Source organism: Dipodomys spectabilis, unplaced genomic scaffold, assembly GCF_019054845.1.
Source record: "Dipodomys spectabilis isolate Male_0828 unplaced genomic scaffold, ASM1905484v1 ptg000019l, whole genome shotgun sequence".
NCBI lineage: Eukaryota > Metazoa > Chordata > Mammalia > Rodentia > Heteromyidae > Dipodomys > Dipodomys spectabilis.
The window spans coordinates 26,929,084-26,954,258 of NW_024870696.1; the positions used below are offsets into that span (position 1 = coordinate 26,929,084).

At 45.2% G+C, this 25,175-nt stretch overlaps 1 protein-coding gene across 2 annotated transcripts; it reads left to right on the forward strand.

Moving 5' to 3' along the window:
* The first annotated feature begins 2,512 nt into the window (after window positions 1–2,512).
* On the forward strand, window positions 2,513–22,706 carry Fmo3 (flavin containing dimethylaniline monoxygenase 3). Of its 2 annotated transcripts, none has more exons than XM_042674440.1 (9): window positions 2,513–2,578; window positions 4,041–4,178; window positions 10,638–10,826; window positions 11,250–11,412; window positions 12,185–12,327; window positions 15,177–15,376; window positions 17,592–17,947; window positions 20,901–20,973; window positions 21,684–22,706. In XM_042674440.1, the coding sequence occupies exons 2-9, from the start codon at window positions 4,047–4,049 to the stop codon at window positions 22,024–22,026; spliced, it is 1,599 nt and encodes a 532-aa protein (XP_042530374.1). In that variant the 5' UTR covers window positions 2,513–2,578; window positions 4,041–4,046; the 3' UTR covers window positions 22,027–22,706. The 2 variants fall into 2 exon arrangements, with proteins under 2 accessions (XP_042530374.1, XP_042530373.1); XM_042674439.1 differs by lacking the exon at window positions 2,513–2,578 and adding an exon at window positions 2,627–2,632.
* The last annotated feature ends 2,469 nt before the right edge of the window (window positions 22,707–25,175 follow it).

Sequence of the window (25,175 nt, forward strand, 5' to 3'; positions counted from 1 at the left end):
CACAGTGCCCTTGCTCATGGCACTTACTATGTATTGCAAAAATAACATTGAATAAATAAGCACACAATGAATGTATAACTATAAATAACTACGTATGAAATGAAGGTGGGCTCAGAGATTATGCCCTAAAGGGACCTAATAGAAAACGGGGATTTTGAGGCTCCCTAAAGCAGAAATGTAGGCATATATAAGAATTTACATTGAAGAGTCGGAGTTCTGGTCTTGGACAAAAACAAAAGTGAAAGCTATTAATTAATTTCATCCGCCCTGGAAATAAAGACCGACGAACTGGAGTAATGCTTAGAAGTTCTGGACTGAGTGAAATGGGGATTGAATATTCACTCTGACCTAGGGAGAGTTCTCACCTAATTCAAGTTCAGTTACACATGTGTACACGGGGGTGGGGTGGGGGGTGATGACTAGAAGCCCTGCCTAAAAGTAAAAGCAGGATGGAATGAGGAACTATGATCACAAACATGGCAACATTCCTGGACTATAGTGAACAATAAATGTTACCTGCTGGGCTGATTTGGTCACAAGCAAAAATTTTAACATGAGAAATTTTGCTTTTATATTACCTCTCCTTCTGCCAGGAGCTGGGTTTTTAGGAGGTCCGAGCAAGGAGGCAGAGGTGAATGACAAAGCCACCAGGTCAAGGGAGGTGGAGGCTTTTCAGTTGGGCCCACAGTGGAGTGTTTACAGCTGGGCTTCGGTGGGCTGCCCGGCCTGCACTTCAAACAAGTTCACACATGCCTTGGATTTTGCCTGGCGTCTGTATGGGCCTGGGACCACTGGGTGGGGTCAATTCTTCCTGTTCCATCTTTAGATCCGGCCAAGAGGGGAGCAGCAAGGCCTTCACAGACTACCCCCTGCCTCTCTCCCAGGACTGCATAAGGGCGCCTCTGAACACAGACCGGCACCCTTGCCCCCCCCTCCTGTGAGAGAGCTGGCCTGTCAGCCCTGCTGGCAATAAACTCCCTTTGTTCTACTGTTAGAACCAGGTTACATTAAACCAATAGGGTATTAATTAGGCCAAGGAAGAATGAAATTTGACTAGGGCAAACAAGCCCCAGGTAATCTGAGAAACATACAGTCAGACCCTAGGAATGGCGTTTGCTGAAACTGGCAAAGTGAGGAAGAAGAGAGCCGACCTTGAAAGGCTCCAGGAGAGTCATCAAAAGGAAAAGTCCAGAGGTGAGGGCCTGGGTGTATTAGGGAGTTAATCACCAGGTTACTGGAATTTGGTATATAACAGTGAAACAGAAAGAGCCGGGAAACCTGGACGGTTGTCTGAGTTGGGGTGTGATTAGTGAGAAGTTTGGAATGGGGTCTTTGCTTCTTTGTGTACAGAGACCGCAATCGCTGTTTCGCTCACTTGCTGCTTTGGCGGGAAGCTCTGGGATAAGGACTCTGCCCTGTGCCTCAGGGCCTTGGTCATCGCCATCTTTAATCCCTACCTGCCAGCTGTGCTTCTGTAACTTGCTTCTTTGCGGATCACCGAACTCCCACAGACCCCTGTGAGTGGTGCCCCCTCCGCAGGGACCTTGCCTTTAATAACCTGAGCCATGTGACTTTATTGCTGGTCTTCACTGTGTTGGGAGGGGGAGGGCAGTGGGGGCAGCAATAAAGACTCCTAGCCTAATTGACGGAGTGTTGGGGTGCCTTGTTGGGAAATCGGGGTACTACACTATGTGACTTAGTCCATGTGATCTCCTGGGCTGGTTACTCAGGCCTCACCCTACAAGAGCACGTTTACCGAGAAGCACACACGGGCCGTCGCTGGCTTCCGCTAAGCCCTATGAACAGCATGCTGACTGTCCAGAGTACGTGGGGCCGCCTGGGACTTTAGGGGTTAAAAGAAAGCGGTACAAACTGCAGAACGCATTGCACAACTGCCTGCCAAACAACTGTCTGACCCAGGTTTTCTCCAACTTTATCAGTATTGCCTAAGCTCTTTTTGTTTTTCTTTTTGTGAGACTGGACATGATGATCTCCAGTTCCATCTATTTTCCTGCAAATGGCATGACTGTTCTTCTTTTTGGTTAAGGCGTGTGTGGATGTGTGTGAGAGGGACTTTCCTCATGCACTCACCATGGATGGACACTCTGGGCGTCTCTATACTAGTTAGTTGTTTAAATGTCATGGTTATGGTTCCCTGTGCTGATGCAGACCACCAAGCCCTGACATGGCAAATCATCTCTGCATCTGGATGTGGCCATCTCCACGAGTGTCCCTGTTCCTGCTTTGAACTAGCACAGTAGAATGGAGAAGAACAACAGTGTCACCTCCAGACACTGCCTGGCTCTCAGGAGTAGGTGGACCAGTGTAACAGTAGACCGTGTTCATTGGGACCAACGGAGAGGAGGAGCTGGGAGAAGGTGAGGTCTGGCCCTTAGCTCCACCTCCTACGGGGGTGTGTTCTCTCCTTAGAGGGCGAAGAAATGGCTACCTCTTTAAGAACAGCTCCTCCCTTTTTGCAATAATCCTTTCAAATGTGGACTCAGTAGAGCACTTTTTTCTTTCAAACTTCCTTCAAGAGTCAGCCTGGGCACTCAGAATAAAGGAAGGTGAAGAAAAGGTAGGATTCAAAACAAGAGTGACATTTGCAGGCTAAGAGGAAGGAGGTCGGATGGTAAGAAGAGAATGTGATGTTTGTCCTAGTAATGTGGCTGGAATGGGAATAACATGGAATTTAGGAACTTTTCCTAGACAATGATTCTCAGCACACGAGCACCCCTTTCTGTCTGCTGCTCTCTCCTCCTTCCCTTCTTGTCCCCCCCCTTAATCTCTCTCTTTCTTTCATTGCTTTGTGACTTTATCTTTTAAAAAAAATAGAGAAGTAGTAGTAGATGCTAAAAGCAGCCTCAAGACCAAGAAAATAGTAGGAAATGGGAAAAATTGCTTTAAGACAATGTTTTACTTCTATTAACAAAAGAAAGAAAATGACTACCAGGCACACTGAAATAGAAACATTCATAATATTATGTCAGGTAGAGTATATATAGAGATGTGTGTATATGTGCATGTGTGAGTGTATACATGTGCATGTGTGAGTGTGTGTGTGCATGTGTGAGTGTGTACGTGTGCATGTGTGAGTGTGTGTGTGTGCATGTGTGAGTGTGTACGTGTGCATGTGTGAGTGTGTGGAGGTAGCCCTCAGAATCTGTTGATCAATCACGAATGGAAAATACAATTCGGCCTCCAAGGGTTCAATCTGCACTGAATGCACACAACATTTTTCTTGCCCTTACTATCTAACTAATACAGTGAGTGACTGTTTACATCGCATTTACATTACATTAGGAACTATAAGTGATCTAGCGGCGACTTAAAGTACAGGAGAAGCATGCCTACACAGAAGGCAGGTGTGAGAGGATCATGGTCTGAGGCCAGTCCAGGAAAAGTGAGTGAAACTCTATCTCAAAAACCATGCCAGTCGTGATGGCACACACTTAGAGTCACAGGGAGGCAGGAGTGAGGGGAAGAGGACCATAGCCCCAGGCCAGCTCTCAGCAAAACACAAGACGCGACGTGAGAAACAGAGACACAAAGGGCCAGGGCCCGGTTCAAGTGGTGGAGTGCTTAGCTAACAAGCACAAGGTCCTGAGTTCAAACTCTGGTACCACCAAAAACATTTTAAAAAATTAAAGGTAGATGTGCTTGGATTAGATGCAAATAGAAGGCATAAGGGAAACTTAAGCATCTTCAGATTTTCATTCTGAAGCCAGTCCTCAAAGAGAATGGAGGAGCCATTCTTTATGTATACACATTTCTATTTGTATGCTCAAATATGCATGTGGGGGGGGGGGGTAGGGGAGAGGTCTCCTGTGAATCTTTTAGAGGGCTAAGTGCAAACAAAATAGTCCATTTTGGGGAGGGGAGAAAATATTCTCTCAGCGGCATGCAACATGTAATTTGAGTACTGAATTAATGTTCTTTTCCTTGGGTACGATGGGACACTCTTATCTAACCCCAAATCAGTCCCAAATTAAAGTGTGGGCAAGACTGCTGCTGGAAATGCTCTCTGGGCCTTTGCACAGGCAACCATGGGCAAGCGGGTGGCCATCGTGGGAGCCGGGGTCAGCGGTCTGGCCTCCATCAGGAGCTGTGTGGAGGAGGGTCTGGAGCCCACCTGCTTCGAGAGGAGCGCGGACGTCGGGGGCCTGTGGAAGTTCTCAGTGAGTAGGCAGCTCTGGGACCCACGGGGAGGGAGGGAGGCAGCGGAACAGCAGGCTGCCTGGGCCTGGCCCCACCTGCTGCCCGGCAGCCATGACCCCTCCTTGAGTTGACATCCACACTGTAGAACATCAGGAGCTGGTTGAAAACCAACTTCCCTGCAAGTTAAATGTGCATGCAAGCACAGGCTGACTTCAAAAAATCCCAGTGAACAAAGTACACCTCTGAAAAATCATTGACAAGAGCTGCCGTAGATCAGAGCCATTGCTTATAATAAAGGGACAGGAGTCACTCACTCAGAAGTCGTGACTTTGACAAGGTCCTCTTACTGATTCAGACCAAAGGCTTTTAAGTTTCAGATGTGTTGGTGGTGGTGGTGGTGGTATTATGGGTTTGTTTTATTTTATTCTGCATTTTTGTCATCAAGTGACAAAAGCGCAGAGAGTTATTTCTGGACTCTGGACTCTCTTCCATCTGGTCTATTTTTGTGGCAGTACCATACAATGTTGATTACTCAAGCTTTGTGGCACATTTTAAAGTCATCTACCTTTATCGCTTTTGTTATACTTTGCGGAGGCTCTTCAAGGGTCCTTGGTGTCTCCACATGAATTTAGAATTTCTTCCCGGTTTTGTAATGAATGCTATTGTTGTTTTAATGGGGATTGCTTGAGTGAACATATTAACCTTAATTCCTCCCATCTGTGAACACAAGAGGCCTCTTTATTTTTGAAGTCAGATCTCTTTGATGGAAGTTGGATCATACCCACTGTAGTAGTCCCTACGGGTCCTTGACTAAATTTATTCCCAAGGTTTGTTTTGGCTTGATTTTGTTATTTGTTTGCCACTACTAGAACTTCAACTCAGGGACGAGGTGCTAGCCTTTGCTTTTTCACTCTACCACTTGAGCTACACCTCCACTTTTGACTTGTTGGTGGTTAATTGGAGATAAAATAACCTGGGGTATGAATCATAGTCTTCAGACCTCAGCCTCAGGAGTAGCTAGGATTACAGGCATAGCCACCAGCGCTGGGATTGGCTTTATTTTTGTAGCTATTCCCAGTTTCTTTCACAGTCACCTGGTAAGTTTCTGAAAGAAACACTGCCTCTTGAGTAAGTGGTGTGAGAAAACCGGATATTTACATGCAGAAGATGCAACTTGACCCCTATCTCTTTCACCCTGTACAAAAATAAATTTATAACGGATCAAAGACATAAATGTAAGACCTGGAGCTGCTAATAGAAGATCATTTCAAACTACTAGAAGAACATACAGGGGAAATATTTCAAGCATAGGCATTGTTAGAGTAAAGTAGACTTTGCCAGAAAACCACGTAGACATCCAGGTACAAAGAACAAAGAAAAGGTGTATTGACAATAAAAGGACCGGCAAGACCCCTCCTCACAGGAGAGAAGTGCCGGCATTGTCTCGGGTGACTTTTATAATCTCTGAGATCTGGCGAGACCTGCTGCCTCCTATGGTGACAGCTGCCTCACAGGAAACCCCTCGAGGCTGGAGGCTGGAGGGAGCCATAAATGGGTCTAGTGTTGCCCAGGAAAAGCGCATACTCAACTATGCGGGAGGAAGCTCCTGGGCTGAGCGGCAGAGTTGTTGCTTTTTTCCCTAGGACTTCCAGGCACAGGAAATACAAACAAAAACACAAAGATGGGATTATGCGAAATGAATCTGCTGCGCAGAGGAAAGCTACAGAGTGCAGCCACAATTCACAGAACAGGAAATAAAAACTGCAGACTATGCATCTACTAAGGGATTCTTATCCAGAATATATTCGGAACTTCAAAGACTCAATAACCAAAAATATCCAGTTAGAAAAGGTGAATGAATATACGCGTCTTAAAAGGAGAAACTGAAATAGCCAACAAATATATTCATAATGGAATATCATTGAACCTTGAAAAAGAATAATATTCCATCATTTGTAGCAAAAATAGATGGGAATTTTATTGGAGGCTATTCTGTTAACAAGACACAGACACAGAAAGACAAATTCTGAATATGCTCTTTCATATGTGAATATTTAAGATCTGTAAGAGTAATTACTAGAGACCAGAAAGTGGATGTTTGGGAGAGGAGTAGGGGAGCAGGTTGGAGAATAGGAACTCAAATGCAACTAAGCAGAAGTAAGAAGTGCCAGTGTTATAGAATAACAACATATATTTCATAAGTAACTAAAAGACGAGCTGGAAGTCTCCAAACACAAAGTGATGGTAAGGAGATGGGAGACTTCATTATCTTGATTTGTAGGTATGTACTGAAATTTGAAATCTCACTCTATACCCCCAGACAAGTACAATTATTATATATTATGTATTATTATGTATTAATTAAATGGCTTTGAAAAGTGTTTAAGAAGATGAACATTTTCACTATTTTGATCTGATCACTGTGTGCTATATATGTGTATCGGACTACCTACCCCCTCAGTAACTCAAAGATTTGTACAATAAAATGGTGCCAAAAAGTGTTTAATTGAAACCTTCAGGTATTGGCTCAGTCTTACAACACTGCATACTTAGTGAGAGTTGCAAGCTTCATCATTTTCTGATGCCAATTTGACACTGGATATTTATAATACAGACTCATCTGAGGCTGGTGGCTAACACCTGAAATCCTAGCTATGAGAGGATCATGGTTCAAAGCTAGCCCAAGCAGAAAAGTCTTCAAGACTCCATCGCCAATTAACCAACAGAATGTTGGACTAGTGACATGGTTCAAGTGGTGGAGAGTCATCTGTGAGAGTGCAAAACCCTGATTTCAAGTCCCAGTACCAGCACGCAAACACAAAACTAAAAGCAAAATGAGGACTCTGCCCAGCAGACATGCAGGTGTGTAGCCATTAACCACTCCCTGAGCCCCAGAAACTGTATGAGCCACCCTGTAGGAAACCAAAGATGTCCTTAGCTGTGATTTACTTTAAAATCCTGAGAGGAAGACACTATCTTGGATTAGCCAGTTTGTCCATAATACATCCCTTTATAAGAAGGAAGCAGATGGAGATTTGAAAGAAAGAGGGGTTAGAAGAGGACATGATGTGATGATTGTATCAGAACAAAAGGGATTTGAAGATGCCGTGCTGTGACTCTCAAAATGGATGAAGGAACCACAAGCCAAAGAACACCAACAAGATCTCAATGGCTCACAAAAGAAAACAAAAACCAAGCAAAGGCTGACATTCATCGGAAGCTGGAGAAGCAAGGAATGGATTCTCCGCACAGAGCCTCTGGGAATGAACCTGGCGGCTGCCTTCGATGGGGCGTTGTTCTGAGTTCCAACTCCTGGCTTCCATAGGCAAGGGAGAACACATTCCCGGTCTTAGGCTCTCAATTCCGGAGCAGCTTATCACCGCAGCCACAAGAAATTAACACTGGGTTATTCCCAGTGTCCTCAACCTGTGTCTCCAGCAAGAGGGAGACGATAGGTCACAAACGACCGTTGGGAAGAGCAATGTTTCTCAAACAGAACTGGGATGTGCAGTAACGTACTTAGTATTCACATTGTGTGATGTGTTAGAAGAGTACATTACTTTATAATGTACTGCCAGGACCTTTAGTTTCTACATTCTTTCCATTCCTGTTTGCTCTCACTGAGATCTAAACTTTGTTTGGACGTGTCACAAACTAGGGGGAAGTTACTTTATATTTTGTAGCTATTTCCTACAGGATTTCCGTGTGTCCATTTAGTTCTTACTTCAACCCTGGTTGAAAGAGAAGGACCTTTCCCGCCTTTGCTCACAGATCAAAGTGCTTTCTGAGGAGGTGGAAGATGGAGACCAGATGTCTTCCTTTCTCCAGTAAATGACAGATTTGGGCATGAGATTTTATGAACGAAGGCTCTTCTGCGTATCTATTTTTTTTTTTTTTTTTGCTTTCTCTGGATTTTTCTATCTACAAGTTGAGTGCTATGTGCAGTAGGTCAGCGGTTTTCAGATTTTGGAATACTTTAGCACATGAGGAGATATCTTGGCGATGAAGTCCAAGTCTGCACATAAAGCTTGTTCACGTTATCCTCGCAGTCTGAGGGGAGCTTCCTACAGTAATGACAATGTGGCTGCATGTGGCCCAGACTGGGAAGCCAGCTGGGGAATTTCCCACTTGTGTCATGGTGGATCTCACAAAGGTTTGGATTTGGAGTTTTCCAGTGAGACGCTCCATCTGTACCAATTTGTTCCTTCACGTCCCTCCCTCCTGTATCGATGCCATTCCTGCCACACTTCCTAAACTCACTAAAAGCTACCAATGCCTTCAGCTCCCTTCTTAAGTGCACAGACTTAAGATGCATGGTCGAGTTCTGTTTCCGATGGCTTTCTAAAACAAACCAAGAAGCTCATGCCCCGGTACTGCTTTGTCACGATCGAGCTGCAACCACGGTGGGCTCTGCTATGATGAAACTACCCCGATTTTACACGAAAATTCTGTATTCTGGGCGTGCTGACCGCTTGGAGTTTCACAAACCCAAATGAGGCTCTTGGAGTGGTGAGGCCGCAGTCTGGTCTTGCACCATGGCCATCAGGCCGAGACCCAGGCAGCTCATGGATTGCAGCCGGCGGGTGGTTAGGAAAGACACTTCACCTAGACGTGCGGCCTTGTCAGGAGGGATCTTGGCAATTCAAGAAAGCTGCATTACCATTCATCTTCTTTCTTCATCATGCGTCTAACCAGATGGCTTGTTTCTCCTCTGAAATCTTTTTTTTATAGTTTTAATATCTTTAAATAGTTGCACAAAGGAGTTTCAATCTGGCATGTCATGTGTGTGCACAACAGCTCTGAACACTGTCATCCCTGCCCAACAAGATTTTTTTTTTTTTTTTTGGTCCGGTCGTGGGGCCTGAACTCTGGGCCTGGGCGCTGTCCCTCAGCTCTTCAGCTCAAGGCTAGCGCTCTACCACTTGAGCCACAGCGCCACTTCCGGCTTTTTTTCTTTTTGCTTATGTGGTGCTGAGGAATCGAACCCAGGGCCTCAGACATGCAAGGCAAGCGCTCTACCACTGAGCCACTCTCCCAGCCCCCCAACGAGATTTTTGTCCATTTGATACCTTCTAGTCTTTACACCAGCTTTTTTGTTAAAAAACAAACAAACAGTTTTTTTGAGACAATCTTGCTTCATAGTTCAGATGGCCTTGAGCTTGTTCTATGGCTCAAAGAACCCTCCCCCCTCCCCCCCCCACTTCCTCAGAGATTACATGCGTCCAGTCCAGCACCAACCTGGCTCTCGCGTCATCACTCACAGCCTCAACAGACATGTCCAAGGATGTGCTTCTGCACAGCAACTGCACCGCGTGAGCTTCTTCTTTAGCTTCCTGTTTCTTTTGCTGCACACCGTGACTGCCAAACTTGGTTGAACCTTTGGATTATTTGTAGAGTATTCAAAGTTCCTCATCACCTAAAGCAAATTTTCTGAGAGAAGCTACGTGTATGTGTTTAAAGCCCTCGGCTCCCTTCCCTTTTTTTTCTGATCACTTACTATCTCCCGTACGATTTTATTAGCATCATTCCATAGCTTCCTGGAGTTACTATATATAACCAAGTCATGGATTTTTACATTTCTGGAAGTCGTAATTTTGTTATCTGCATAAATGTCCAAAAGGTGGCAATACTTATAAATTTAATGTGCTTGGTTCAAATTGGTTATATGACTTTTTTATTGTTGTGGAGTTGATACCCCGAGGGTCACAGTCACATGAGTAATGGGTACGATTCCTTACGTCTCCCCTTCCGTTACTCTCTCCCACTCTCTCCCTCCCGTCCCCAGCCACAAGATACCCAGTTCATTTTCCATACAGTGTCTAGTGAGCATCACTGTTGTATTTGTTCATGCGTCTTCTGACAGAAATCCTAAGCCTCATTTTAAGCTTAAATTAAGTTTTAATACTGACACATTTGCAAATCCTAGAAGTAGCTGGCAACCGTCTCTCATTATTTGCGTTTATAAATTGACCAGAAATGTTTCCGAAATGATACATCAAAATCACACAAAGGTGAGCTGTAGGACATATCCTTCACATATTGAACTGTCTGAGGTGGGGGGGAGTTAAAGGGTCCTAATGGCATATTTCTGAAAAGGACATGAGGAAATGGTTTACTAGGCCAGGGCTGGAAATGCACACCTATAATCCCAGCTATGTGAGACCCTACCTGAAAACAACCTAAAAACAAAAGGACTGGAGACAAAAGCCAACTGGTAGAGCATAATCAAGAGGCCCTCGTTCAAGCTCCAATACTCTAAAAACAGAAATAAATTGTTTTCTCTCAGGAAAAGAGCATGTTATTTTATATTCTAAACTCCCTTGACAAGCCACGCAGATAAGCATCAATTGTTTGAGTGAAATTAATTGATGTATGTCTTTGGTGTGCATAAAAGCCACTCAGTCATTTACCACTTGGCACTGGTCCTGAGCAGAAACGATACCCTCATTCACAAGTTCTTCTGAACCTGTTCACCCCAGGACCATGCAGAAGAGGGCAGAGCTAGCATTTACCAATCAGTCTTCACCAACTCCTCCAAAGAGATGATGTGTTTTCCTGACTTCCCATATCCGGACGACTTCCCCAACTTCATGCACAACAGTAAGCTCCAGGAATATATCACTACCTTTGCCAGAGAGAAGAACCTTCTGAAATACATACGATTTGAGGTAAGATGCGTCGACACACTCACCTGGCATGTTCCACTATTCCTGATCTTCCTTTCCAGTGTCCCATTCTTATTTGCTCACGTTTTTAATATGTTTTTATTGTAAAAATACTGTACCGAGGGGTTACAGTTACATGATTTGCTCACATTTTAAGTGTGGCTTCTCTAATCCAAGATTTAGAGAATATAATTATACACTATATATAACATCATATAATTATATTATAGCATATTATATATCATAGCATACGACGTACATCATTACTTACAATTATATATGCTATAATATATTATAGTGTATAAGTTAATGCTTTTATTTATTTAAAGGTAATTATGAATAGGTAAAAATGTACCTTACTAATGAATTCTTTTTCTTAAGCCAAATGGACCTATCAGCCCAGTTTTCTTTCTTTATTTCTCTTAGACATTTGTAACCAGAATAAGTAAACGCGATGATTTCTCAATTACTGGCCAATGGGACGTTACCACTGAAAAGGACGGCAAAAAAGAATCATCTGTCTTTGATGCTGTAATGATCTGTTCTGGGCATCATGTGTACCCTAACCTACCAAAGGAGTCCTTTCCAGGTATGGCTGAAACTTAGGCTGGTGGCTGACAAGAATGCGTATATTGATGATGTCTGAATTAGTCTCTTTCATGTTACTATAATAGACACCAAGGCTGGATATATTATAAAGTAAAGAGATTTATTTGGTTTGCACTTATGGGGAGCTTGCCTTTCTCAGTGCACCCTGGCTGTATTTCAACACGGTAGAAAAAATGGACAGGGTATCAGCATGGATGGAAAGGGGAGATTACATGAGGAAATAGGAAGCTACGAGAATTCAGAGTCCAGGGTCTCCCTCCCATGGACCCTTCTCTCAGGAGCAAAACTCTCTTAACCAGATTAGCATGATCACATTACTTCCTGTAGTCTCCACCCTTAAAGGTGCGCGTGCACAAACACACACACACACACACACACACACTATAGATAGATATAGATATATCTATATAACTATATATCTACATATGTATCTCTCTCTCTCTCTATCTATCTATCTATCTATCTATCCATCCATCCATCCATCCATCCATCCATCCATCCATCCATACTGGGAACCAAGCTTCTAGAACATATCCTTTTGAGAATGTATTTAAACCATACCAAATCATGGTCCTGTCTTTTTTAAAGTATGTCATGTAAATTCAAACACATTTCTGTCATACCGTTAGCTATTTGAGGTGTTAATTTCCTTATTTATGTGACTCTTTCAGCCACAAGCCCATCTCTGAAAGTTGGTGGGCTTTTCTGAACGGAAATCCAGCCAATGCACGCCCTTCCTTCTTTTCTCTCAGGACTGCAACGTTTTAAGGGCAAGTGCATCCACAGCAGGGACTACAAGGAGCCAGGCGTGTGGAGGGGGAAGCGAGTCCTGGTGATCGGTCTGGGGAACTCGGGCTGCGACATTGCCACCGAACTCAGCCACACCGCCGAGCAGGTGCGGCACCACACATCCCCAGTAGACAATCTTCAGGCAATAGAAAGGTGTTTGCATTGGCCAGGTGTCCATGCGATGGGGTGGAACGAGGTAACTATGTGGGTCTGCACATAGCTTATAGTTCACAGGAGAAAACCCCAATGGCACAATGGGCAGTGGCATCAGCAACAAGGGAGGGTGTCATCCAGCAGGCTGCTCTGGACCTTGAAAGGTTATGGTTTTGATTTTGAGAGCCAGCAGCAAGTTTTCACCTATCAGACAGATTAAAATGGAACCTACTTTGTTCCCGTTTAGACTTGACTTACGCAGTCAGACGTAAACCCACATGCTAACTCATTTGTGCAGACATCCATTCTATAAGTATTGGTTGAAAGCGTGTGGGTAATAGAAGTCTTTCTACTTTTCACATTGGAGCTGATGGAATGTAGGCTGCAAACCATACGCCGAGAACGGCACAGTATCAGGAGATGTCTCCAGGCAGCTGGTCTTAAAGTAAGAAGCCTAGTGTCTGCAAAAACTAAAAGAGGGCTCTTCGGTTGCAGCTCGGTAGGGTTGAGAGTGAGGAGATGAGAACTTAGAAGGCCAGAGAGGCTGAGAGATGTAGAGAGGCTGAGAGATGTAGAGAGGCTGAGAGATGTAGAGAGGCTGAGAGATGTAGAGAGGCTGAGAAGGCTAGAGTAGCTGAGAAGGCTAGAGTAGCTGAGAAGGCTAGAGAGGCTGAGCAATGTAGAGAGGCTGAGCAATGTAGAGAGGCTGAGAAGGATAGAGAGGCAGTGCAGGACCTTTAGAGCTTTGGAAGATTCTTTAGAGGTTGACTGCTCAGAAGTCATAGGAATCGTGTTTCCAGACGCTGCGCCCATTGATGCACAGCTCACCCTCAACAGGTCTCCTGGGCATCCCCAGTGCATGTCCAACTTCATGCCATGATGTTACATGCAATGGAAACAAAGGAGATGCTAGGACACACAGTAGGAAAAGACATTCCTGTTACTCTGTCAATACATCATACTTGATAGGGAGACACACAAAGAAACTCCAGTCTCTCAGGAAGTAGTGAGATCTAGTTAAGAAATTTAAATATTGATGTATATATATATATAAAACATGCCCTTAAGAGTTAGGGTAATGCGTCACAGTAGTATTTGAGCTATTACTGGAATAAAGAATAAATGAGAGCAATTCAGACACCAAATGTCTAAATGATTATAGACCCAAGCCTCACGAAAGGGAAACTGAGCCAGTCTTTAAAAGGTAACTATAAATCATAAAGGTGAGGAAGGGCCCAAGCTGTCTGTGAAGGGAAAACGGTATCAGCAAAGCATGAAGGTATGAATCGGCACTGCATAGATGATGATCTTGCTGAAGTGCATGTTCTTCATAAGAACAATTTGTAAAATGCATTAATACTTTCTCAACTACCTCAATATAAATAAGCTCCTTCGATGATGAGAAGAAAGCAATTCATTTTATTATGTTCATTCTATAGAAGTGATCACCGAGGGACTGAAATGCCAACTGTTTTCTTGAAAATCAGACAGGGAATTAACATTTGAGCCAGAGAAATGTTAGAGAACTGAGATTCAGATTTTTCTGATTCCAAAATCAGAGTAGCTACAGGAATTGAGACAGGATAGAAAGATTGATGTCAGCTTACAAAATCTGCGTAAGGCCCTTGGTAACAGGCTAAAGAATTTGGATTCTCTATAAAGAAAGATACGTCACGTAAATACTCCTTGTACCAAGTAAGGCTACGATGAAAACTTGTTAGAAGCAAGAAAACTAGTGTCTAAGACGTTGAGGTTAATTAATTGGCACTGCAGTCCTTTCTTATTTAGCTAGCTTCCCTTATACACAAATATATTCTATTTAAATTTTTTTTTTTAAAAGAAAACATAAAGTAACCCTGAAAAACTATGTCTTACAGCGGAAGAGGAAGGAAATGGATGTTGATTGAGCATATGCCCCAGGCTAGGCAGGGTTAGCTGCCTGCCACATTCACACGGAACCCTCACGCAAGTGAGATGCATTAGGGTCTGATTCCCTCCTGTTTTAGAAGTGAGGAAACGCTATTAGAGAATTGAAGGAATCTTCCTAAGACACATCACTAGCAAGCAGGAGTCCGGGATTGGACCCATTATTTTCTAATTCTAAATTTCTTGCCTTCATTTAGTGTGGTGGCAAGTAGTTTCGATGAAATACTTTGAGATCGGAGTCAAGCCTTTGCAGACAGCCATAGTAAGATAACCACTAAAGGAAGATGGCTAGAGTCAGTGGTCGGTCCCCTATCCTGTCGGCATCCATGCTCTACAGGAGGAGAAGGAAGCGTCCTTTAGCCTTACGCTGAAAACGTTCTTTGGAATTATTCTGAGTGGAACAAGACTCTGAGCCTGGGAGGTCCGCAGCTCCCAGAAAAGGGCTCAAGGCTTTGAGAAAGGCTCAGCTCTTCCACCCAAACAATGTTTCTCTTTAATTATTGGTCTTGTCTTAACTAACTTTTCATGTAGCTGTGCTAAGCGGTCTCGGTGCAATGCCACTGTATGAGTACAGCACATCTTGACCGGTGCCCGCGCTTCTGTCATTTTCCTCCCTCCACCCGACTCCACCCCCCATGCACGCGTGCGTGCGTGTGTGCTAACATTGTCACCTGTGTACACTGAGCCGTACGACTGCACTCACCCACCCTTCCTCTCTCCTTTCTTCTTCTTCCTCTCCCCTGGACCTCACAATGGCAACGCTCCCAAGAGCCGGGGGGATCAGCCCTTTCCTGAAGGGGGTGGGGTGTGAGGAGCCTCTTCTGGCATCCAGTATGAGCAGTCACTCTTTTCACGGTGGAATTGGTGTTTCTGAAGGTCATCATCAGCTCCAGAAGTGGATCGTGGGTGATGAGCCGCGTCTGGGACAATGGCTTTCCTTGGGACATGGTGACCATCACGCGATTTCAAACCTTCCTCAAGAACAACTTGCCAACAGCCATCTCCGACTGGTGGTACCTGAGACAGATGAATGCAAGATACAAACACGAGAACTATGGCTTGATGCCTTTGAATGGGTAAGGCAGAGTCCACCAGGCTAAGCCTGCTGGTGCTCATCTCCATGTCAGTGACCTGAGCTTGAGTGCAAGCCTAAAGCAAAGTCTCTGTGTAGTAACCGCCTCTCCTGTATCAAAGGATACAGAACTACAAAGATTAGAGGTGATTTCTGCACGTCCTCCCAAGTTGCACAGTTGGAAAGTCATAAAACACCTCAGCAGAGTGGAGTATTATCTAATAGCTCAGCAATTAGACGCAGAGCAACAGTAGCAAACCTGTCTGACGCACGTCATGGGTCTCACAGCCTCTGTCCGGCGTCTACCAAGAAGCTGAACACTGTGACCTCACTTTTTGCTCACAACTATGAAGAGGGCTCAATTCGTACACTTGTTTTAGAGATGAGAAAACGGAGGGTCAATGTAGTTAGTAACTTTGCCAAAATCCCACATCCAGAAAGGAGAAGCTACATTCAAAGCAAATCAAGACCTGTGTATTCCAGAGCCCCTAGTTCTTCAGGCATTTTTCTGCCCCCTCCCATTAATGCATTGCCAGGCTGAATTAAGCAAAGCAAGAGTCTCATCATCCTGGAGCCGACCCTCACTGCCACAAGCCTGTGTCTTTGGTTTCCTTCTCCCTTTCTCCTCTACCTCCCCCTACGCCCACCCCGTAAGAAATGACTGGGATATGAGATAAAGATCCCAACTTTTTTCCTTCTGAGTGAAACCATTAACTCAACAAATATAAGTTCCATTGCTCATTATATGCTAGGTCCTGAAGGTAGAGCAATAAGGAAACAAGCAGACATCCCCATGGAACCCACGATCTAAGTAGCAGGAAAAACTACTGAAGAAGGCGGAAGGTCTAAGGGGGGAGAGGGGTGCTGGGAGGAGACAGGCAGGAAAGGCAGCATGTCCTCCTCAGGACGGTTTTCAGCAGTCCTCAGAGCAAAGGCCTGGGGGGAGGAGGGGCGTCTGGGGAAGGGTTTCCAGGGAACCGAGAGAAGCCATCCTCTCTTGAAGGGCATGGCTAGTGTGACTGCCAAGGGGCTCTCTCTCTGGAAAAGAGACCTGAGGCAAGCAGCAGGCGGAAAACAGATACCTCAGAGGCGGGAAAACAGCTAGGCAGTGTTGGGCCGGGTGAACGTTGCCAGGAGACTTGCTTCTACTCTAGAAGCAGTAAGAAGCCACAGACATCTGGACATGGAAATGACATGGGTGACCTCTCTAAGCTGCTGTGGCCGCCATGTCGTCCTTGAGTGTAGGGACCCAGGGAATGAGTAGAAATTAAAACAACAACAGCAACATTAATTTCTTAAAGTATTGTCAAAATTCCGGATGGCAGAGGTCAGTTGTTTGGACTCAGATCAGTAGCCATCAGCCATCAGAGGAGGGAGTGGGGAAATGCGGTTATCAAATTGGAGGAATATTCTACAAAACTTGAGGGAAGGGGTGAGCTGGAGGGCTGGGAGAGAATGATCAGATTCAGATACTACTTCGGTGAATGGCAAGTTCTTGTACAACTACTCAGCGAGAAAAAGAAAACTTTCAGAAGCCGAAGCGGACAGACTCTGGATGTAGCTTGAAGGACCAGAACCTTGGGGCCTTCTGCAGTTCCTGGGTACGCCTCCCGTCACCTGCGGGTGCTGTTACAGGCAGGGAGACACACTTCACCCCTCCGTGAGCCCAGACGGAGCTTCCCGCCTCTCACTTTCTTCCTCCTATTTAGGTTTATCATACTACGGGAGTATAGTTTATCAAGAATAGCAGATAGCATTCTTAAGGACTCAGTATTGGCTGGGGACTGCAAAATTCTTCATATCACTATGAGCAGGTTAAGTATGAGAAAAGTAAGATCCAGAGACTCTAGATGCTTACAGGTGAAAGATCGCAAAGAAAAAATACTCAACTACAGGAGATTCTTATGTTAGGATTTTTCCTGAGATTGGCTTTCATAGGGGACTAGGCATGGGTGTTTATATGAAATGTGGAAGGAGCCCAATGACAGGAGAGAGAAAAGTTAGAGAAAACAGAGAAAGGATAAATGATGCTCACCATGTTCTCAGGCATCAGTTGTGTTTCCAGTTTGATTGGTGATACTCTGGCTCACTGAGAAACATCTTGGTAGCTTTTTCCTTCCTTAATAATCTGCATATATATATATATATATATATATACATGTATATATGTATATATCAACTAGACAGTGTTGTAATCATTCTCACTACTGCCCACACAGAGCCCTGAGGAAAGAGCCCGTGTTCAATGACGAGCTCCCAGCCCGCATCCTGTGTGGTACTGTGTCTGTGAAGCCCAACGTGAAGGAGTTCACGGAGACCTCGGCTGTATTTGAAGACGGGACCGTGTTTGAGGCCATCGACGGTGTCATCTTTGCTACAGGCTACAGCAATGCTTACCCCTTTCTTGGCGATTCCATCCTCCAAAGCAGAAACAATGAGATCACCTTGTTTAAAGGCATCTTCCCACCTCAGCTAGAGAAGGCCACGATGGCTGTGATTGGCCTTGTTCAGTCTCTGGGGGCTGCCATCCCCACCACCGACCTCCAGGCCCGCTGGGCAGCGCAAGTAATCAAAGGTGAGAACAGGCAGCTGGCCAGGGGGCTCGTGGGCAGGCCGCCTGAGCCCAGGGGGCTCCTGGGGAGGCTGCCTGAGCCTGGGTGAAGCAACAGTCCTGGTGGCAACAGGCCCATCCAGCTGCACCCGCCCCTCCCCCCAAGATGCCCATCCAGCTGTGCCCGCCCCTCCCCCCAAGACGCCCATCCAGCTGCACCCGCCCCTCCCCCCAAGACGCCCATCCAGCTGCACCCGCCCCTCCCCCCAAGACGCCCATCCAGCTGCACCCGCCCCTCCCCCCAAGACGCCCATCCAGCTGCACCCGCCCTCCCCCCATCCAACTGCACCCACCCCTCCCCCCAAGACGCCCATCCAGCTGCACCCGTCCCTCCCCCCAAGACGCCCATCCAGCTGCACATGCCCTGCCCCAAGGGAAGGCAGGGGAAAAACAGGAGGAGGGGAGGATGCTCGATAGGAAATGCACTCAACACCCTGTCGTGTAACTATAAAAAACATATTAAAAATAAGTAACTATGAAAAAACAGACCCATCCAGTTTTGAGAACCTGTAACTCTATATTCTTTGGTGTTATATTTTGTTATTTTTAAAATTTTAATATACATATATAGATGTTATTGTAAAGACGCTGTACAGAGGGGTTACAGTTACATGAGCAAGGTCATGAGTCCATTTCCTATCGAGCATTGTTACCTCCTCCCTTGTTTTCCTCTACCATCCCTTCCCTCCCCACCTCCCCAGCTCTCCCTCCCACACCCCCCAAAGCTGTAAAATTCGTTTTCAACACAGTGTCTTGCACATCTCATTGTTACAACTGGTCAACCTGTATCCTTGTCCAGCATTTTGTTATTTCCCTTCCCCTCCCCAAATTAGAAAATGTATGTGCAAGATGCAGGGTGGTGTTATATTTTATAAGCAATTTATAGCAGGTCATGCTGGTTATCATATGTAATAGTAAGATATTATTAAGGGAGATTTTATCACTTTTCTGCCACTTACAATTCCTTAGTGCTGATAACTGTCCAAGATGATTCCTTGAACTACAAAGCACCAGACATTTCCATCTTCTACATGAGACAACTTTGTAAAATTGTGATTACAAAACTGAGCAGAATTATATTGTTTGAAAGTTGAGAAGATAAAGTAATGCCAAGCCAGTATGCCGACTGGATGCCAACTGCAATATCCACAGTCATTGAAAATAGGCTTTCTGGGAATGTGATTTTTTTCTGGTACATGTTTCTTCCCTGCCATGTATTAGCTAAGGACAATCAGGATGGGAATGTATTGGGTATAGTCGATGGTCAGTCTCTAAGATACAAGACAGTGACTTCTTACATTTTGAAAAGGGAAAGGGAGTACTAAATTTGCTTGGGCTAAGGTAAAAAAAAAAAAAAAAACAAAAGCAGCATCTTCCAGCAATGGCACTGAGGTCCGATTCACTGTGACGTTTCAGTGTAGCTGTGAATTGCGGACAGATATTGATCATAAGACTACCTAGGGTCAGGATCAAAGAAAAATACAGATGTTAAATTTATTGCACAAAGTTTAGTTAAACCTTAAGTTATAAACCTTCTGGATCAGAGAGTCTGAAGAGGCTTGGTCTCTTTGGAAGCCATGTCTAAGGCTTCTAGTTCCAACTCTGACTTGCTGGGGCTTTAAAGATTCCTCATTGTATGGTGGAACACAGACCCAGACAGTGTATATTCTGGGCACCAGCATGGTCCTGCACATAGTGGTCTCCCTGAATCTCCTTTTCTTCCTCCAGGCAGAGATGTGCAGACCTCAGAGGGGAGGCTGGCCAGAGAGGCACAGCCAGGAAGCGGGGAGCAGGGGACCCCACTCAGGGTTCTGTTCCCCAGGGTTTGAGCCCAAGGAGACTGGAATGAAAGGGTAGGACACTCGCTGTCCATGAGGACAAGTGTTGTCAGCTCTGGAAAAGGAAACGAGGCAATTGATAAGTAATCAATGTCCAAGGCAGCTGCAGTCCTGGGAGAAATGGGACAGGGAACAAAACAACCTAGTTCTGTAAAAATGAAACAGAGTCCTAGGACCAAGGGCAGCTATCGCAGGCAACAGGGCAAGGCAGTAGCTGGTGGACGATTGCCAACATTCTTTTTCTTCTCAAACTGTTTTCCTGCCTAAGGAAAGATAGGTTTCCAGGATCTGGAATTAGGCCTTCTCTACAAAAGCTGTCCAATGATTGCAGGAATCAGGGAATTATGTAAGTCACTTGAGCAATCGTACCTTGGCTATAAGTTCTAATCTCATGTAAAATGGCTCCAAGGGAATGCCAAAGAACTCATCACAAATTTGAAGCATCTCTGGCCACATAAACTTTTTTGGGGTCTGTGTTTCAGAAATCTTTGTAAACCTACATCAGCCTAAAATCCTGAAGCAACCCTCAAAGTGTCTCTTACATCTTGAGGCTCCTCGTGACTTGGTGACTTTCAGCAGTCCAATGTCTCCGTCACATCCAAGAATGATTGGCCCTCCACAGACAAACACGAGGCTCATAAATCCTACATCTTATCTTCTCGAAATTCCTTTCTCTGGCAAAGCAAAATTCTTTCTTACCGTCTCTTAAATCTTCAAAATACCTTGCCAATTCCCTTTTATTTTGTTATGACTTATTAGATTAATGTCTTTAAAACATGATGGAGTAGAATAGAATCCCTGAAACAGATACTAAACTTCAGGTAACTGCTTTAAGAACACAGTACAAGGGTATTTTACCTAACGTTTTTTATAACTGTGACAAGTATCAATTCTGAGAAGATTAAAAATAGAATTGTATATCTGCCTCCAAATAATCACTTGTTTATTTGCTCAAGATTTTATTTTTCCGATAGTGACGAAAGTTGAAAATATTGCTATTGCTCATTAGGAAAGAAGCGTGAGGGGATATTACTACCCCAAATGCATTAACTGTCCTCACGTCCATCCTTCTTTTTCAGGAACTTGTACTTTGCCTTCTGTGAAAGATATGATGGATGATATTAATGAGAAAATGGGGAAAAAACTCAAATGGTAAGAGTACCCTTGTGGTAGAAGTCTAGGATTAGCATAGAAAAATCAGAAGTTGGCTCCATTTTTGTGTACAATTGGGCCAAATAAAGGCATTAGGGTGACAGCGAGGAGTCACATCCACCCATCAAGAAATATCCGCAGCTGATACTGCGTGAAGCCCTGTTGAGTGCACGATGCAGGGTACAGAGAAGGACCAGGGTCTCGATTACAGAACTACCTTTACCCCTCCATGTCCCCTGCAAGCACACACATCACAGAAGGAGATCCAGAGATGACGAGTCAGCCAAGGAGGTGGGGAGCTGTGGAGGTAGAATTTCTATTCTCTACCCAGAAACCTGAGATGCAGCTATGACTTCAAACAGTGCCAGTAATGAACATGCCTCGGTGAGCAGGCAACAAATCCGGAACACTGGACTCTACTGTCCCACTGATGAGCTCAGCGGCCAGGACTCGAGCAAGGGACAATTTATCCATTTGTTAACAGAGATTTTAAAAAAAAGAAGGTTCTATCAATTCCCTGAAATGTGGTGGAAATTCCACATAAGACCCAAAGAGCGTTCTTTGATAACAGTTCAGCGTAGAGGATTCGCAGGCAGTCATACGCTCCTCCCTCCGTCGACCTTGAACCCATGTCACTGACAGAGCAGAAGTGGGGTCTGTGTCCCTGAGCGAAGGGTGACCTCACGGTGTGTGTCCTCTCCCTCCTCCAGGTTTGGCAAAGGCGAGACCATACAGACAGACTACATCACGTACATGGACGAGCTGGCTGCCTTCATCGGGGCAAAGCCCAGCGTCCCGTGGCTGCTTCTCACAGATCCCAGGCTGGCCCTGGAAGTCTTCTTCGGCCCTTGCAGCCCCTACCAGTTTCGGCTGGTGGGCCCAGGGAAGTGGCCGGGCGCCAGGCACGCCATCCTGACCCAGTGGGACCGGACACTGAAACCCACGGCCACGCGGGCCGTTCGAGGGCCCTGGAAGCCCTGCCTGTTTGCAAAGCCGCTCGGGATCCTGGCTCTCCCTGTTCTGCTAGTTGCTCTTTTTCTGGTGTTGAGCTGAGCATTATTCCCTCTGGGGCTTCTGGGAATTACCGACCATAGCCAGGCAGGGACGCTGCTACTTAAACCTCTTACTTTCTTAAGGAAGATCATTGGCTCATATTCCATAGATGTTGACCAGGGCAGCCAAGTTGTTTCTAGCCTTTTAAAGAAGCTTCCTTAAGAGTCACATGATCTAAGCTCATCATTAATCATTCTCTTTAGGTCCCACTAACACTTCATAATCAGAATTGTGTTCTTTATGTCTCACTTAAATCGTTTCCTGAAACATTTAGACACGATGTCTTTTCTCCTTTAAACACTGCTTGAAGTATGCACTTCAAGGCTAAATAAAGTAGGCAGTAGGCAGAATATTTACAATATGATATTCTCAAGACCTCTGCGGGCGAGTTCGGCTATTGGAGATTTCCCTTACAAGGCATATTCCGGCAGTACCTCCTGCTCCCTCACCTAGAGACCGTCTGACCTGGCCAGGTCTGAAAACATGCACTTTCCCGATACTCTCAACAAGGAAACTAAATCACTAACGTGTATGAGCAAAGGAGTAACATCAGCATTAACAATGGCCTTTGAGTTGGATAGAAAGACGTTTTAAAACTTCAGTAGTAGCTAAAATTGTGCCCAGAATTTAATATTACACTGTAAATTGAACTTCTGAGGAAACAGAATAAATCCAAATTTTCCTTTGTTATCTTTTCTTATTAAAAGTTTGACAGTTACGATTTTAAATGTATAGAGCAGCTAAAATAGACTGCCAGCCTCCCCAGCCAACAGTGTTGGCTGAATCTTACCATAGCTATCTTCCCAGAAGTGAACCTGCTCCTCCAAAGACAACTACCGATCCAAGCTCAACCTTCACCCAACCCAAGCCTCACACCCAGTCTCGTCTCTGCCCACACGGCAATGCCTTCCTTACTCCAAAAGCTTTCATTATAGTTTCTGAGGGAAGGAAAAAAGGAAGGCAGGATGGATGGGCAAGTTGGAACAATGTCAGGCAGCTCTGGGCGATGGATGCTGTCCCTCCCTCCCTCCCCCCCCCCCCACTCCTGGCTCTGCAGGGGGTACGTTACTGGGAGAACAAAAGCATACTAGAAGCAGTAGATTGTCTGGCATGTAGAAAGGCGGAATCGGAAGGTGAGGTGCGCAAGACAAGGATGAGGTATTTATTCATAGTAGCCATAAAAAGATCTATCACAATTTTATGTATTATAAAAAAGGACTAAAAGCATCCCACAACAGAAACGACTCTAACCACCAAAGAAGACAACAAAGGGGGAAAAGAGAGCATGGACCCCATAGGACAATCTGAAAACTAAAAAATAAGTGGCAGCAGCAAACTATCTATCAGTGATTACTTTGGATACACATAGATTAAGATACAGAGGATTGGTGGGTTTAAAAACATGGAGATCCTGGGGCTGGGCAGGTGGCTCAGTGGTAGAGTGCCTGCCTAGCATGCATGAAGCCCCGGGTTCGATTCCTCAGCACCACATACACAGAAAAAGCCAGACGAGGTACTGTGGCTCAAATGGTAGAGTGCTAGCCTTCAGCAAAAGAAGCTCAGGGACAGTGCCCAGGCCCTGTGTTCAAACCCCAGGACTGGCAAAAAAAAAAAATTAAGATACAACCATACTGTTGCCTCCAAGAGACTGAAGGAATGAGCCTGAAGTGCCCATAATCCTGGCACCGAGAGGCTGAGACAGGAGGCCCATGAACTTAAGACCACCCGTGGAAGGAGAGAGGGAGGGAGGGAAGGAAGGCAGGAAAGTAAAGTATAGATAAGTGATCAATGAAGAAACTCTCAACACCACTAATCATTAAGGAAATGCAAGTAAAACCCACAAAATAGCACCTCCCATGTGTTAGGATGAGTTCTGTTGAAATGATGACAAATACCAAGGGTTAGAGAGGATGTGGTGAAAAGAACTGTTGCCAATTGTTTTGAGACTATCAGTTATGGAAATGAGTATGAAGGTTCATCAAACCTCCCAAAGCAGAATTCCCATCTGGTCTGCTCACCCCACTTCTGGGTATAGATCCAAATAAATTAAAATCACTCTGCCAATGCGTTTACCTCCGCGTTCTTTACTAAAGCCAGGATTTGAAAACAACCTGTACGGGCATCAGTAGATGGATCAATAAAGAAGTGTGAGGCATAGGCGGACATAGCATTCCTTGTTTAAAAGGATGGAACATTGTGATTGTTACCACATGGATAAATACGGAAGACACGAGGAAAAGCAAGATGCGACAGTGCAGAAGGACCAACACCAAGTGGTCACACTCACATGTAGAACCGAAGAGCTGAGCGCAGAGACCAGAAAAAGAGGAAGATGGCGTCATCGGAGCAGAACAGGAGTCGGAAATTGATCAGCAAAGGTTGGCAGATCTACTGTACAACAGTGACTATAGTCAACAGTAATACACTACGTATTTCAAAGTAAGAGACTAAATTTCAGGGGGTGTGTGTGTGTGGTGTGTGTGGTGTATGTGGTGTGTATGTGTGTGTATGTGTGGTATGTGTGTGGGTGTGTGTGGGTGTGGTCTGTGTGGTGTATGTGGTGTGTGTGTGTGTGTGTGTGGTATGTGTGTGGGTGTGGGTGTGTACACACATGCACAAAGCAAACCCCACAAAGACATAGAATTTTACTTGATTGCTGAAAGTAATTAGCTAGGCACTAGAAAGTCACAAGTCATCCACTGACCAGATCTCCCTGCCGGACTAAAGGAAGCAGGAGCCAGCCTTTCTAAGAGGGAAAGAAAAGCCAAAAGGCAGGGGTCAAAGTGAGGCCGCAGGAGCCAGGTACTGGGGCTCATGCCCGTAATTCCCGGCTAGTCAGGAGGATGACACAAGGAGGATCGCGGTCCGAGGCCAGGCCAGGCAGAAAATTGGAAGGATCCCAGATCAAACTAATAAGCCAAGCAGCCGTGGCACAGAGTAGCTATGCAAGAGTACAACTAGGAGAGGGCAGTCCAGACTGCCGGCAACAAGAGACATAGCCACAAGTAACAACCACAGAAAGGACTGTGTGGGCTGGGCTCAGAGAGTAAAGCCTCTGCCTGGCAAGCACAAGATCTGGAGTTCAAACCCGAGAATAGTCAGGATGCTCAACTTACGGAGGGCTGGCTGGCAGCACAGGCCGCCAGAGG

What these genes read in the sequence shown, in the direction of transcription:
- Fmo3 (XM_042674439.1), top strand. An exon ending in GGGGCCTGTGGAAGTTCTCA is followed by an intron (nt 4,179 to 10,637) that starts GTGAGTAGGCAG and finishes TGTTCACCCCAG; the next exon opens with GACCATGCAGAAGAGGGCAG. An exon ending in ACCAAAGGAGTCCTTTCCAG is followed by an intron (nt 11,413 to 12,184) that starts GTATGGCTGAAA and finishes CTTTTCTCTCAG; the next exon opens with GACTGCAACGTTTTAAGGGC.